Source organism: Elephantulus edwardii, unplaced genomic scaffold, assembly GCF_000299155.1.
Source record: "Elephantulus edwardii isolate Elephantulus edwardi_28Jun2011 unplaced genomic scaffold, EleEdw1.0 scaffold00025, whole genome shotgun sequence".
In the NCBI taxonomy this organism is placed as follows: Eukaryota; Metazoa; Chordata; class Mammalia; order Macroscelidea; family Macroscelididae; genus Elephantulus; species Elephantulus edwardii.
Window position 1 is genome coordinate 13,559,071 of NW_006399775.1, and position 15,535 is coordinate 13,574,605.

General features: G+C 38.7%; 1 protein-coding gene across 1 annotated transcript in view; it reads right to left on the reverse strand.

Moving 5' to 3' along the window:
* Positions 1-14,002: 14,002 nt before the first annotated feature.
* The window catches only part of ADI1 (acireductone dioxygenase 1), a 28,181-nt gene continuing 26,648 nt past the window's right edge, over positions 14,003-15,535 (reverse strand). The window contains exon 4 of the mRNA XM_006882921.1: positions 14,003-14,125. Within this exon, the coding sequence (XP_006882983.1) occupies positions 14,003-14,125 (123 nt within the window). The remainder of the gene's footprint in view (positions 14,126-15,535) is intronic.

Below are 15,535 nucleotides of genomic sequence, written 5' to 3' on the forward strand. Positions count from 1 at the left end.
AAAAGAGTTTTCCAACATGGATGGGTTTTGGTGGAGTTCCCTGATTAAGACTAACTAGGAAGAAGGATGGGCCATCTACTTCTGAAATAAAAGGCTTTTGAAAACCCTGTGAACACTAAACAAAGAGAATCTTTATATTTGTGTAGTGGTAGAGCCCAGATTGGAAGTTAGTTGAAATAAGGAAGATCAATAATAAACATCATTTAACAATTGGTACATGGAATGTTCGTAGCTTGAATGTTGAAAAATGGGATATTGTAAAAAGTGAAATGGAATGCATGAATATTGACATGATATGCATTAGTGAGATGTGATGGACCAGCTCCAGCCACCTTGAATCAGATAATCATATGCAGAAAATGAAAACAGAAGAATAGTGTTGTATTCATAGTCAAAAAGTCAATTTCAAGTTCTATCCTAATATACAACATTGTGAGTAATAGGAAAAAATCCATATGCACACAGGGAAGACCTGTTAACACGACTACTGTTCAAGTAGATACTCCTATATCTAGTTACAAAGAGGAAGAAATTGAGAATTGTTACCAAATTTTGCAGTCTGAAATTGACTGAACGTGCAATCAGAATGGGCTAATGATAATTGGTGACTGGAATGGAAAAAGTGGGAAACAATGAAGAAAGACGAGTAGTTGGAAAATATGGGTTTGGTGATCGAAATGAGGCTGAAAATAGAATGATTGGATTTTGCATTTACAATGATATATTCATTGCAAATACTTTTTCTAAAAGACACAAAAGATGACTTTACATGTAGATTTCACCCAATAGGCTGCATAGGAATCAGATTGACCACATTTGTGGAAGAAATCACTGGAGAAGCTCAATATCAGCAGTCAAAACTAGGCTGGGGCAGATCATCAATTGCTCATATGTAAGTTTAAATTGAGGCAAAGAAAATGAAATTAAGTCCACAGGAACCAGGATATGATCTTGGATCAATTTCATTGGAATTTCATTATCATTTTAGGTATAGGTTTGAGGCATCGAACACCAATGATAGAAGACCAGATGAGTTGTGGGATGATATCAATGATGTCATCCATGAAGAAAGCAAAAGGTCATTGCAAAAACAGAGGAGAAAGAAAAACACCAAAATGGATGTCAGAAGAGACTCTGAAGATTCCACTGGAATATCGAGAAGCCAAATCTAAAGGAAAACATGTCAAAGTGAAAGAGCTGAACAGATGACTTCAAAGGGCAGCTCGGGAGGACAAAGTAAAATATTATAACGGAATGTGCAGAGAGCTGGGATTGGAGAATTAAGAGAAGCTCTCACTCTGCATTTCTCAAGCTGAAAAAACTGAGACATTTACATTTTGTGTTGCAATGTTGAATGATGCTATGGGCAATGTATTGAATGATCCATAAAGCATCAAAAGAAGATGGAGGGAATACACAGAGTCAGTGTACCAGAAAGAATTGATTAATACTGAAAAATTTCAGGTATTACCATGTGAACAGGAGTCAGTGGTAATGAAAGAGGAAGTGGAAGCTTCACTGGAGGCATTGGCAAAAATAAGTCCCCAGGAATCAATGGGATACTAATTGACCTTTTTCAATTAACAGAAGCAGCCTTGGATGCATTCACTGGTCTATGCCAGTAAATTTGGACGAAGGCTGTCTGGCCAACAGATTGCAAGAGGTCTGTATTTGTTCCTACTCCCAAAAAGGGTGATCCAACTGAATGTCAAAATTATTGAACAATATCATTGATATCACATGCTAGCAAAATACTGCTGAAGATCATTAAAAATGGCTGAAACAGTACATAGATAGTGAACTGCCAGAAGTTCAAGCAAGATTTAAAAGAGGCTGTGGTACCAAGGATATCATTGCTGATGTCAGATGGATCCTGGCTGAAAGGAAAGATGAAAGACCAGAAGAATGTCTATTTGTGCTTTATTGACTATGCAAAGGCATTTGACTGTGTGGATCATGACAAATTGTGGCTGACATTGAGGAGAATAGGAATCCCAGAGCACTTGGTTGTGCTCACGAGGAACCCATACCTAGACCGGGAGGCTGTTGTGTGAATGGAGCAGGGGAGCACGGCATGGTTTGGAATTGGGAAGGGAGTGTGTCAGGGATGTATTCTGACTCCATACCTGTTCAGTCTATAAGCTGAGCAAATTATCCGACAAGCTGGACTCAATGAAGAGGAGTGTGGCATCAGGGAGACTCAACAATAATCTGCATTATGCAGATGACACAATCTTGCTTGCTGAAAGTGAGGAGGATTTAAAGCACTTGTTCCAGAAGATCAAGAAATGCAGCCTTCAGTATGGATTGCGTCTCAATATTAAGAAAACAAAGATTCTTACCACTGGACCAATAGGCCATATCATGATGCATGGAGAGGAGATTGAAACTGTCAACAGCTTCGTCTTGCTTAGATCCACAGTTAACACCCTTGGTATGAGCAGTAAAGAAATAAAGAGATGCACTGCAATTAGAAAATCTGCAGTAAGGGACCTTTCCAAATTATTAAGGAGTAGTGATGTCAGTTTGAGGACTAAGGTGAGTCTGATTCAGAATGCTCTTTGGAGGCAAGAATGATAAGGCTTCACCTAACATACTTTAGACATATTACTAGGAGGTGCTATTCCTTGGAGAAGGACATGATGCTGGGAGGGCTGGAGGGTCGGTGAAAGAGAGGAAGACCCTCAACCAAGTAGATTGATAAGATGACTGCTGTAATGGGCTCTTGCATGTCAGAAAGTGTGAGGATGGCACAGGACAGGATTGGTTCCAGATCTTTTGTTCATAGTGTCACTATGAGTCATACTCAACTCAATGACACCTAACAACAACAACAAACAAACAAGCCAATATAAAACATTTTTTTAAAAAAGCAGCAGCACATAATCATGAACCAAAGGTAATCAAGAAAGATGTGCATCAGTGTTGTATCCTTTCTTTATACCTATTCAATTTGTTCACTGAGCAAATCATTCCAGAAGTTGGGCTTTCTAAATAAGCATGTCTCCTCTGGATTGAAGGCAGATTTATGAACAAGGAGGATGACACAAAACCTTACTTGCTGGAAATGAGAACTTGAAACAATTGTCGCAGAAGATCAAAGAAAGACTACAGTACATAATTATTGTTGTTAGGCGCCTTTGAGTCAAGTACAATTCATAGTAACCCCATCTATGGACAACAGATCTGAATCTTGTTCTACCCTGTGCCATGCTCATCAACTCTGACACATTTGATCCCATTGCTGCATTCACCATGTCAACTCATCTAGTAGAGGGTCTTCCTCTCTATTATTGACTCTCCACCTTTCCAAGCCATGATGTTCCCTTCTGAGGAATCGCCTCTCTTAGCAACATGTCTAAAGTATATTAGATGAAGCTTTGTTATCTTTGCATCTGATAATCATTCTGGCTGCACTTTCTCCAAGATACAGGTTTTTCCATTGGGCACTCCATGGGCTAGTCAGTTCTCTTCTCCAACAACACAGCTCATAATGTTGTTATTGTTAGGTGCCATCAAGTCAAGTATGACTCATAGTGACCCTATGAACAAGAGACTTGAACCCTGTCTTATCCTAACTTTGATATACTTGATCCCACTGCTGTGGTTACCACATCAATCTACCTCGTGGGCATCTTCTTCTCTTTCATTGACCTTTCCAAGCTTGATATCATTTTCCAAAGAACAGCCTTTCCTAGCAACATGTCCAAAGTGTGAGAGTTCAAGCTTCACCATTCTTGTCTCCAAAGATTATTCTGATTGAACGTTTTCCAAGACTTATCTGTTTGGGGTTTTTTAGTACTCCATAGGATATTCAGCATTCTTCTCTGATACCACAACTCAAATGTATCAATTCTTTTTCGGTCATCCTTACTATTTGCCCAGGTCTCTGATAGCTCATAATGGACAAGCATTTTTAAAGTGTAGGACACATGAAGAGTTAAGAAGTATCTTTTACTGAGAATAAATCAGACTGGAAGAAAAAAAGAAATCACAAAAAAGTACATGTAATATGCACATGCACAGTTAAGTATATGCAACTATCCATCAGTATACATGGCCACTAGCTTCAAGTTCACCTACTCCAGCTAGCAGCTTCCATTCTTATGCTAAGAGCAGCAAAGCCATCACGTGATGTGGGGTGTAGAACCGATCTGCCAGCACACGGGCAGCTGTGGAGCAGAACAGGCTTGGGGCTAATCTGCAGCTTGGGAAATCTCGAGTCAAATTTTAACTGAGACACAGACTCTGCTCAAATAGGCAGAATAGCTGCGGGCATAACTTGTTCTTGTATTTCAGTGTTTTATTTTTCCTTATTTTGTCATGTTCTAAAATGAGAAAATATTAAGTACACTTCCACACTGACATGCTACAATTTTTCAGCTTGCTGAAAGGTTTAGAATAAGCTTTCCTTTTCAGGTCCAATAGTAGTATCAAACAAAATACTTTCCTTCTGTTCTAACCTAACACTGTTGAGAATACTGGAATGCTTTCTCCCGGTAAGTTGCTGTCATTAGGTGCCCTCTACCTTGTCCTAATCTGCACAGTACTTACTATCTCTGATATGATTTAATCCATTGTTAAAGTCACTGTGTCAGGTCATTTTCTTGCTGGTCTTCCTCTCTTTCTCTGATCCTCCACCTTTCCCAGCTGAATGTCTTTTTCCAAGGACTGATCCCTCTCCTGACAACATGCCCAGAGTATGTGAGATGAAGTAGTCTTTGAGTAATTCTTAAACGATTTCAAATTTCTAAACAACATTGCACTTGGGAAAGATGGGCAGTCTCATCTCAAGAGATTTACAGCCTCTAAAACCCACTGGAGGATCAGTTATGAGACAAAAAAGCCAAAGCCAAAGTGAGGGGAAAATGGATCTTCTCCAGTTTCTGGAGAGGTAGCTGCTTCCCAATTTTTAAATATAGATTGCTGAGAATGTCTAGTGCTACATCTGTTTGTTGAGACACCTCAACTGGTATTCCAATTCCTAGAGCTGTGTTTAATGCTAATGACATGGGTGTAGTTTCAACTTCTTCCCTTAGTACCATTGGTTCTTGATCATAAGCTACTTTTTTGAAAACTTGAGCATTGATTAGTTCTTTTTGGTACAGTAATTCTGTGCATTAGAAAGAAAGATAGTCCAACATTCCAAAGAAATATAATCCAATTGAATGCATAAATTCTATACCAAGAGCATAATATCACACACAAGGAAAATCTTGCTAATGATTGTTAAAAAAACAGCTGCAGAAGTACCTCAGCAGGGAACTGCCAGAAATGCAAAGCCAATTCAAAAGACGACATGAAGTGAGGGATATCATTGCTGGTGTTAGATGGATGCTGGTTGAAAGCAGAGAAAACGAAAAACAATTATTTTTGTTTTGTTGACTATGCAAAGGCATTTAATTCTGTGGATCTTAATAAATATGAACAGTATTGTGAAGAATAGGAATTATAGAGTACTTCCTGTGTTCACACAGAACTACAACACAGACCAAGAAGTCATTTAAATAGAGAAAGGAGATTCTGAATGGTTTAAAATCAGGAAAGGTGTGGGTCAGGGTTGATCCTTTCACAGTATATATTCAATATGTATGCTGAGTAAATAAACTGGACCAAATAAAGAACTCAGCATTAGGACTAGAGGAAGACCATTAACAACCAGCAAAATGCAGATGAATGACACAATTTGTAGAAAACCAGGAAGACTTAAAGCACTTACTGATAAAGCTCAAAGACTAGAGCCTTCAATATGATTACACCTCAACATAAAGAAAATAATTCTCAAAAAAAGAAAAGAATTCTCACAACCAAACCAATAAACATCATAATAAAGGAGAAAAGATTGAAGTTGCTAATGGTTTCATTATACTTGGATCCACAGTCAATATCCATGGAAGTAGCACTCAAATGTTCTACCAGTCTGCTACCAAGGAGCTCTTTAAAGTGCTAAAGAGCAAGAATGTAATTTCAAGACTAAGGTGTGTTAGTAATGGCATTTTTAATCATCTGTCTGCAAAAGCTAGACAATAATAAAAGACTGAAGAACTGATGTCTTTAAATTATGGTGCTGGCACCGAGTAATGAATAAACATGAACTGTCAAAAGAACAAATAAATCAGTCTTGAAGGAAATCCAGATGATACTCCTGGGAGACAAGGATGGTGAAAATTCTCATATATTTTGGTCATGTAATCAGGGAGGGTCAGTCCCTAGAGGAGGATATAATGATTAGTAAAGTAGACCAGTGGAAACCATTCACAGAGATGGATTTACAATGACTGCAACAATGTACAGCAGATTGGGAGAATGCCAGGACCAGGCACTGTTTCATTCTGCTGTGCACTGAGTCTCAAATCCTCCAAATTCACCACAAGCTTCAGGAGTATGTTACTTCTTGTTACCATCAAGTCAGACACATGCAATCTCATGTGTGTAGAACAGAAGTGCTGCGGAAGTACATAGTCAAATCTGTCTTCTGAAGTATAATCAGCACCATTCAGGGACGACAGCAGTGCTAAAGCCTGCTTTTCCTCAGTCACTGATAAACTAACAGCATAGGTAAGAGACAGGAGAAGTGTTAACAGTGAGATGCAGTGAGCATGAAGGCCCATGAAAAGAATTTGAATTTGTCAAATGGGTTTTACAGAAAACAATGGATTCAATCTGATAAGATTAGTATTGAATTTTTCTAACATTTTAAAGTCTGACGACCTATATAAAAGGACAAGAGATTAGAAATAGGCACTTGAGAAAAGAAACTGAGATATGCAGTGACTATAATTGTAGCCCTCCCCTATTTGCTATTCTATATCCAATTCTGATTTCCCCTTTATTGGAGAGCTCAATTCAGGATTTTTAAGATGAAGAATTCAGTATTACAAGTTGATAGATGACAACTCTTTATTTGAAGGGCAAAAATAAGATATATGCAACGCTCTGGCAGTTTTTAATTAGATCAAGCACTGACGCATATACTTATGGTGAAAGATGTACATGCAATATGAGCAGCTTTTCCATGGGGAATTTCACTACTAAGCCAAAGGCCAAGCCTCTCTGGTGGTTCAAATCCAATAATGGCTCCACAGGGGAAAGATGGGCAATCTTCTCTCACATAATGTACAACTTCTAAAAACCTGCTGGAGGGTCAGCTATGAGTCTCACTCCATGCAATGACCTTGACTTTTTTTATAAAACACTGTTGCTCTCTATTCATTTATACTCTTCTACTAAAGCAAAAAGGAAAACAAAACAAAATAAAAATACAGTTGCCTCTGTGTTAATTCTGACTCACAGAAATCTATCAACAAACGAATGGCTAGAGAAGCTGTGGTATATTCACACAATGGAATACTATGCTGCATTGAAAAACAAGGAATTCATGCAATATTATTCAAAATGGGTGACCCTGGAGGACATTATGCTGAGTGAAATATCTCAGTCACAAAAGGACAAATGCTGCATAGTGCCATTGTTGTAAAATAGGCCTGACATCGGGGTTGGGAAGGAGACTGAAAAAGACAGGATAAATAATGTATACTGCAATGAAACAGATGACGGAAAGAACTGTTTAAAAGGGATATACGAATAAGTACTACTGTCATGACATGAGTCCAGAATGAAGGCTGCACAGTGGAGTGGACTTGCGGGGAGGGATTGTGTAACACTGAAAGAATTTTTCTTTTACTTTTCAAAGAGAAGAGCAAATGGGAGGGCAGGGAGAAAAGTGCAACAATGAATGAATGGAAATCCAAAATCTCTGTAAATTTTTATTAAAATGAATTTTATAAATTAATTTAAAAAAATAAATGCCACATGTTGTCAGAGTGTTTAATAGGGTTTTCAGCTGTGCTTCGTAAGCTTTTCAATGTCTGTGATTTTCCAGAAGTAAATCATCAGGCCTGTCCAGTCTCCCAAGGCGCAGCCATCTTTTCATTTAGCAAATACAATGAAATTACTTAATGTGTTCTTTCTAGCCATGTATGGTTTTATAACTCCCACGAAATAACTGGGTAAGGCCTTTGCGGAGGTGGGACCACTCAAGTAAGATGTATGGAACTCTAACAAGAAAAGTTGATCCGTTTTGTCATTCTACTAGACTTAAAGCTATACAGTCGAGAAGCACAGGGGGCAACCTCACTAACATCAAGAAGAGCCTCGGAGGGAGCACAGCCTTTGAACACAGGATCCCTGTACTAAGAACATTTGAGACCCAGAAATCTGAGAAAGCTTCAATGCTGGAGAAGATGAGAAACAGTAAAGATGGAGCAGTGATCACAAAATAATCTAGCAAAAGAAAAATAGCAACAGCAAAACTCTAACATGATGTAGTGGCTGGCTGGCTCACAGAACAAGGCAGTTACAGTGACTAAACCAATCCACAGAGCAGGGGAGCTTAGTGCTTTCAGGCAGAAGGCTTCTGGACAGAGTGGGATTCCTCCAGGCACTTATGAAGGGAGCTGAAGAGCTTTTTAATACTTGACTGAGCAGCACAGACATCTGCCTGAGGGGCAAGAGGAGCCTGCGTGACCTAGAGATGCCGAGAGACCTGCCCTACGCTGAAGAAGGGAGACTTTGCCTACATGTCTCCTATCCCAAGTTAGAGCTTACTGATCTAATCCCGATTTGTAAACTTATTTCCCTGATAAATTCCAACTGTGAATATGATCTGTAAACTCTGTGTGACCATTACAACAAATTATTGAATTCAGCAGAGAAATAGAGAATGTCATGGGAGAAATGGCTGGAATTAGAAATAGTAAAAAGGTGGGATGGAGAAGGTATATCTGACCTTGACCTCCAACTCCTGAGGCTCAACCTTAGGTTGAAATTTATGGTGATTCCTCGTCCACTTTGTGAAGTTAGATGAGGTCCCTGACACTTTCACAGGACCAAAGGCCGCGGCTGTTGACACCACCCAGACTCCTTTACATAACAGGAAAGGGATAGAAATTCCTTAAGGAAATGTGGATAAAACCAAATACGGAAATGAAACTTCATAGGAACAAAGGAGTTTTTAAAAGCTAGATTGCAAACTGGTGTAAGTACCTTGGAGCTACAATTTGACTGAGAGAGATTTAATCCAAATCAAGACAGAACAAGGTTGAAAATTCTTCCATTGCCATTTCTACCTCTTACTTAGAAACGGCAAAGTCCAAGAAAGAGGTGTGGGGGTGAGTCCTCCCTTCACAGGTGTCTGTCCTTTCATGACACCTTTATCTGCAGTGCAATGTAGAAGTGAAACAAGAAAATTTCTTTAAAACACCAAGGCATAAACCATTGTGAGGTATACTCCCAAATGCAAAGACTGTATGAGCTGTACTGCCCCCACCCCCTTCAAACCCTGCTCCTCCTCTAGGTTTAGTGTCTACATACACTGTGCACATTATTTGTAGGTATAAGCTATATACATTAACATATTCTGTGTGGAAAATATGACAAATCATATTTGATCAATATCCCAGCCTCATAAACATAACTGCAACATATGCTACATGTCCTTAAAAAATAAGACACATTTTTAAAAATAATACACATTCAGACGTAGGAACCTTGATGGTATAGTAGTTTATGTGTTGAAAAGCCAGTAACACCCTATTATTCCAAAGGCACATGGTTCGAATCCACCAGCTGCTCCTTGGGAGAAAGCTGGCCAATCTCCCATGTGATTTATTGCCTCTGAAAACTCACTAGAGGGTCAGCTATGTGTCAATTCCAACTCAACAGCACGTAACAACAACTAACTAAGAAGAGGCCAGTGGTTCAAATGCACCAGCTTCTCTGTGGGAGAAAGATAAGGTAGAATGTTCCAAGTAAGACTTACTGTCTCAGAAACCCAGTGAAGGGCCATCAGGAGTGGGGCTCAACTCAATGGGAAGAGATTTGGGTTTGGGATCAGATATTTTTTAATCAAGAATAAAACCTCCACCCCTCTTTGTCCTCTCTTCACTAGGAGCAGCTTTCCTGCCACAGCCTCTTATTCCCTGAAAATGTATGCCTGCCCCAAGTTTGTCTCCACCCCTTCCTTGGTCAGGATTGCCTCTGAGCTGCTGAGCCGTCCATTGTCTGCAGAGGTGCTGAACAACCAGAGACACTGACAGATGAGAACTTCAGGGCTTGACAGCCCCATGTTCCTCGATTTCACTTATCCCTGGTTGCAGCTTCCAACCCAGCACCATCTCAAGGTAAACAAACACAGCAGTCAAGTTTATTGGGGCTGGGGCCTCCACAGTTGGAATGGCAGGTTCTGGAGCTGGGATTGGGACTGTGTTTGGGGGCCTTATCATTGGTGATGCCAGGAATCCTCTGAAGTCACAGCTCTTCTCCTACGCCATTCTGGGCTTTGTTCTCTCAGAGGTCATGGGGCTCTTCGGCCTTATGGTGGCCTTTCTAATCCTCTTTGGCATGTGAAGGAGTCATCTCCATCTCCCATAGTTGTTGGTTCCCCATCACCACCGTGTCTCATCTACCCTAAATGTATCTTTTCCTGTATTTCCCCAGGCAGCCTGGGGAAAGTGATTGGCTCAGGGTTTGACTAAGGGAAGATAAATACTGTTAATAAGGGGGGAAAAAAGAATAAAAACTCCAAACTCGTTGCCATCAAGCTGTAACTGACTCATAGCTGCCCTTGTAGCTGGATTTTAGAGGCTGTATATAAATTGTACAGGAGATTACATATCTTTTCCCCACAGAGCCACTGGTTGATTTGAACCACCTGAGAGGCTCAGCCTTTGGATTAAGGGAGCAGCTCCCTACGAACTAGGTCATCAGAGCTCCCTCTCTAAATGGACAACTTATACATACAAGGGGACACTAATGATTATTCTACGTGGGAGACTAAAATTTGTCCTCTGCAGGAAAACTTCCTGATTTAGCATTAATGTGAGTTTACAAATGATCCGTCTGTCTCACATTCACCCTGAACTAGTAATTTTAACCATTTAATAGTGATTCTTTAGAAAGTATAACCCCCTTTATACCTACTACCCTCTGTCTCATAGATTTTTCTCTATTTCTCCAGAGTTCTGTTTTGTTGCTTCATTTGATTTCCCTTTGCTCTTACATGAGTGACTGTGCAGTGGGTTCGTGTGTGTCAGGAAGTGTGAGGATGGCATAGAATAGAAGAGGGTTCAGATCTTTTGTTATAGGGTCACTATGAGTCAGACTCAACTTGATGGCACCTAACAACAACAGCAACAACAGCTCTTACATAGAGTTTTCCCCAAGCCTTAAGTTCTTTTAAAAACCATTCTAGTGTTTGACATACCAAGAGGCAGCACTGACACAAAAGAAAATGTTGTAACAAGGGATTAGAAGACATTATTGTTATTATGTACTATAAAGTCACCCATGCACCCCTGAGTGCAATAGCTCTGAACACTGCCCTATCCTCAGTTGGTCTCACTGACTCCAACTCACCTAACTCCATTGTTACCATGTCAATCTATCTCATCCAGGGTCTTCCTTTCCTGTACTGTCCCTCCACTCTGTCAAGCATGATGTCCTTTTCCAAGGCCTGGTCTCTCCTGGCCAAGTGCCCAAAGAATATGAGACAGAGCTTCAAAATCTTCATCTCCAAGGAGAAACTTGGTTTCACCCTCTTCAAGACAAATCTATTAGTTCTCCCAGAGATCCATGGTATGTTCAATACTCTTCTCCAGTACCATAACTCAAAGGCATCAATTCTTCTATTATCCTTAGTCATTGTCTAGCTCTCTGATGAGTAGCAAGTAATTGCGAAGACCATAGTCTGGGTCAGGCACACCTTAGTTTCAACACTAATAAGAAGCTAGGCACAAGGGAGAACCTACTGTATGACTGATCCCTTCTATATGATTTTCTATAAAAGGCTAAACTAAGTTCGAATCCACCAGATGCTCTGCCGGGGAAGGAGGGACAATCTCCTGCTGTACCAGTCAGACCTGATTTGACAGTACACTCACACACAAAAATAATAAAATTTAAAAAAAAAGGCTAAACTAATCCATAGTAGTTGTTTAGGGTTGAGAAAAAAATGGGAAAGGGAAGATTAATTAAGGAGGGGCATAATAAATTTGGGGGGGTAACAAAATTCTGATTGTGACTGGTGTCAAACAGTTGTATATATTTTTCAAAATTTAAGTATAATAATAGGTAGGGAAGTCTGGTGGCACAATGTATCTGGTGCCTCTCTGCCAGCTCAAATCTACCAGTAGCTCCAAGGGAGAAGAATGAGGAACCGCCTCCTATGATGTTTACAGTCTCCCAAAAATCTGCCGGAGGGTCAGCTCTGAGTTGATTCCAACTCAACAGCAATGAGTTTATGTGTGTTTTATGTAATAAGTACAGTTTCATTATGTATAAGTTATACCTCTTTTATTTTTTTTAAAAAAGATACATGGATTACTCTAGGAAAATTAACAAATCATCATCTCACCTTAAATGTTTTGATAGAATTGTATTACCTACTGCTCAACTCTGCTCTCTCTGTGAAAGAGCTCAGATATGAAGAAACCCAGGAAGTTGCACCACTGGAGAGTTAAAAAGATCAGAGTCAATCCCAAGAAACTAGCCCCTGGGCCTTGGGTCAGGCAATGGAGTTAAACAGTTTTATGAAACTTAACAGGCAAGTGTTATTGTAAGGTTTTGTGTTTTTTTTTAAAAAAAGACAGTGAAAAGTGATAATTTCTTTTAAATATTTAATTCTTAAAACATAAATTTTGTTTACAATGTCCATTTAGAAATTAAGCTATAAAACAAAACTATAATCATTAGACAAGAACTTACTTTAATTATGAGAAAAATGAATGCCTGCAAAACTCCCAGAGCATTACATTATCATCATGCTGCCTGCATTTGCACCTATATTTTGAAAGAGGTTACATAAATATCCAGAGCTTCAGTTTTCTCTGTGTGATGGAAAATTATCCATAAGGCTACTGTGGAGATGATAACACTCTAATGTTAACATGACAATTTTTAAACCAGTTTTAATTCCTAAAAGGAAATTGCCCTTATAAAACATTAGCTGATTTAAAGTTTTATATAGTTATAACAAATTAGGCAGAACTGTATCTCAGGATGTTCTGAAGAAAAATAGTATACTCATTTTCTTGTTAAAATGCAAAGGCTTGATTGGGAAAGGGATATACAAGAGACCAGTTTAACCTAGAACCCTCGTGCTGGAAAAAGTACTAATACAGACACTGCTTAAGTTAATTATATACATACACTATCACAAAACAAAATTGCAATGGTAGATTTTAAGGAATATGGAAGAAAGTATTGTATATATCTGAATATAAGGTAGTTCTAGATCTCAAGCACAAAATTAAGGCAATTATTTTTAATGAAAAAAAATGACATATGCAACAGACAGTATGCTTCACGAGGGGCTCTTGCCCCATTCTACCACTTTCTACCTCCAAGTGTAATTTTGGAAAGAAAGGGCTCAGACTTGGTTAGTTACCTATTACATGTTTTTATTAAATGAGCATCAATATTAAAGGTCAAGAAGAATGTTCAGAGAGATTGATTATATTTTGGGAGATGAGTGGTAAGGGGTTGTGCGGCCAACCCAAAGGCACAGGGTTTGAATCCACCAGCTGCTCTGAGGGAGAAAGATGGGCAGTCTCTTCTTATGTGATTTACGGCATCTAAAAACCTGCTGGAGGGTTAGCTGTGAGTCAGTTTTGAATCTACAGTATAAAAAAAACCAACAACAACAATTAAGCTTTCATTCAGATTAAAACTGAATGTATTCACACTGGGCTACCAAACCATTATTCTTGTTGTAACTAGAGAACAGTGAATATAGATTATACAGATTTTCATAGTTCCATCCACATAATAACCACTTGTGCTATTTCTTTCATTTAAAAAAATTCTTATTAAATAATCTTGGAAAGGAAAATTAGCTTAGCCTCAGTTCTATAGTATAAAGACAAAGAGAAAATGATAAATTTTCTGCTCGAATATTATGGGTTAGGACCTTTATCAGTGATGTGCTAGTTTCCAGAGAGCACCACTATGCTGCTGTCTGTGCCAGAAATTTCATGTACTGTCCTCTTGCATCAAAATGGTCAGCGGGCCGGTTGTATGCTGTCCATACTGGCTCTCCTACGAACAGCCGCATTGCTTTGACGTAGTTCTGGAAAGTAAACAAACCATCATCTTACCAAAGCAGAGAATCTTTATATTTATCTATATTGTGTATATTTATATTATAACTACTAAGATACATTTCCTACTGATTTAATGTAACATTTTTAGTTGTCTTGTACACTCTGAACAAAAATTAGTATCAAAAAGTACTGTTAATGCTCATAAGTTCTTATGCTCAGGTAAACAAAAAGTACATGCAGCTCAAGTTCAATTTTTCTATTTTTAATTTAAAAATATAAATAATGAAAAAAATACATAAATAATGAAAATTGGCACTGACTCGGAACCCAGAGACTGGTGAGAATCAGGAAAGGCAACTAATATCCCTTCCTTTACTCTCACATCTTTCTTGGGTACAGTTTACTAAGAACCAGGACCTTCCTATGCTGCTGGTAGGCAAGAGAGGTCAGTTTCAGCATGATACCTCAAAATATTAAATGCACATCTCTTAATCTAATATTCATTCCTTTAGAAATTTATCTTATAGACAAACTTATGTAAGTACAAAAAGGTTACTTTTTTCTCAGCATTATTTATAATAAAAAGCATTGGAAATGATCTATGGAATCCTCATCGTGGATCATACATTCATATTAAGTCACTCATTTAGGGTACAGCCAACAATGGCATTCTATGCAGCTGTGAAAAAAGGAACAAGGCCCTGCACGCCGATATGAAACAATCTCCGAGACTTAGCACGTGAGAAAAAGTAAAATGCAATGTGTATAATCTCTTACTACTTGTGCTAAAAAAAAAAAAATTACTTGTTCATGTTTGTTTGGCTATGCATAAAAATCTCTAAGATTTGCTGTAAAAAAAAAGAAATTCATTATCTTCAGGGAAGGAAACTGGGTGGCTGGAAATGAGAAAAGACAGAGACTTTTCATTTTATGTCCCAAACATATGTATGTAAGTGAGGAAATTATGACTGTCATAGTGAGTAGATGCTTATACTTTTGAAACCTCCTGAAGCAGGGTATGACGGCAAAGACAAGAAAAGCTGGTGGTGACTCCTTTACACTAACAGTAATATGCACTGTGCACGCCAACTATTTTATATATCACAGCATACAAAATATAAAGACAGACAGATATACACCAAGTAAAGCAATGATGGAAGTTGCCTTCATCCCTTATTTCCTTTAGCAATGCTTTACTAAGATATTTCATCAAAACTATCTAGAAAATAAAGATATCTAATAGCTAAGACAAAAAGAAGGAGAGTGGATGCTTTTGAGCTGTGGTGCTGGAGAAGGGTACTGAATGTACCATGGACTGCCAGGAAAACAAACAGATTCATCTTGGAGAGGATTAAACCAAGCTACTCCTTGGAGGCAAGGATTCTGGGGCTTCGTCTGACATACTTTGGACATGTTGCCAGGAGGGACGGGTCCTT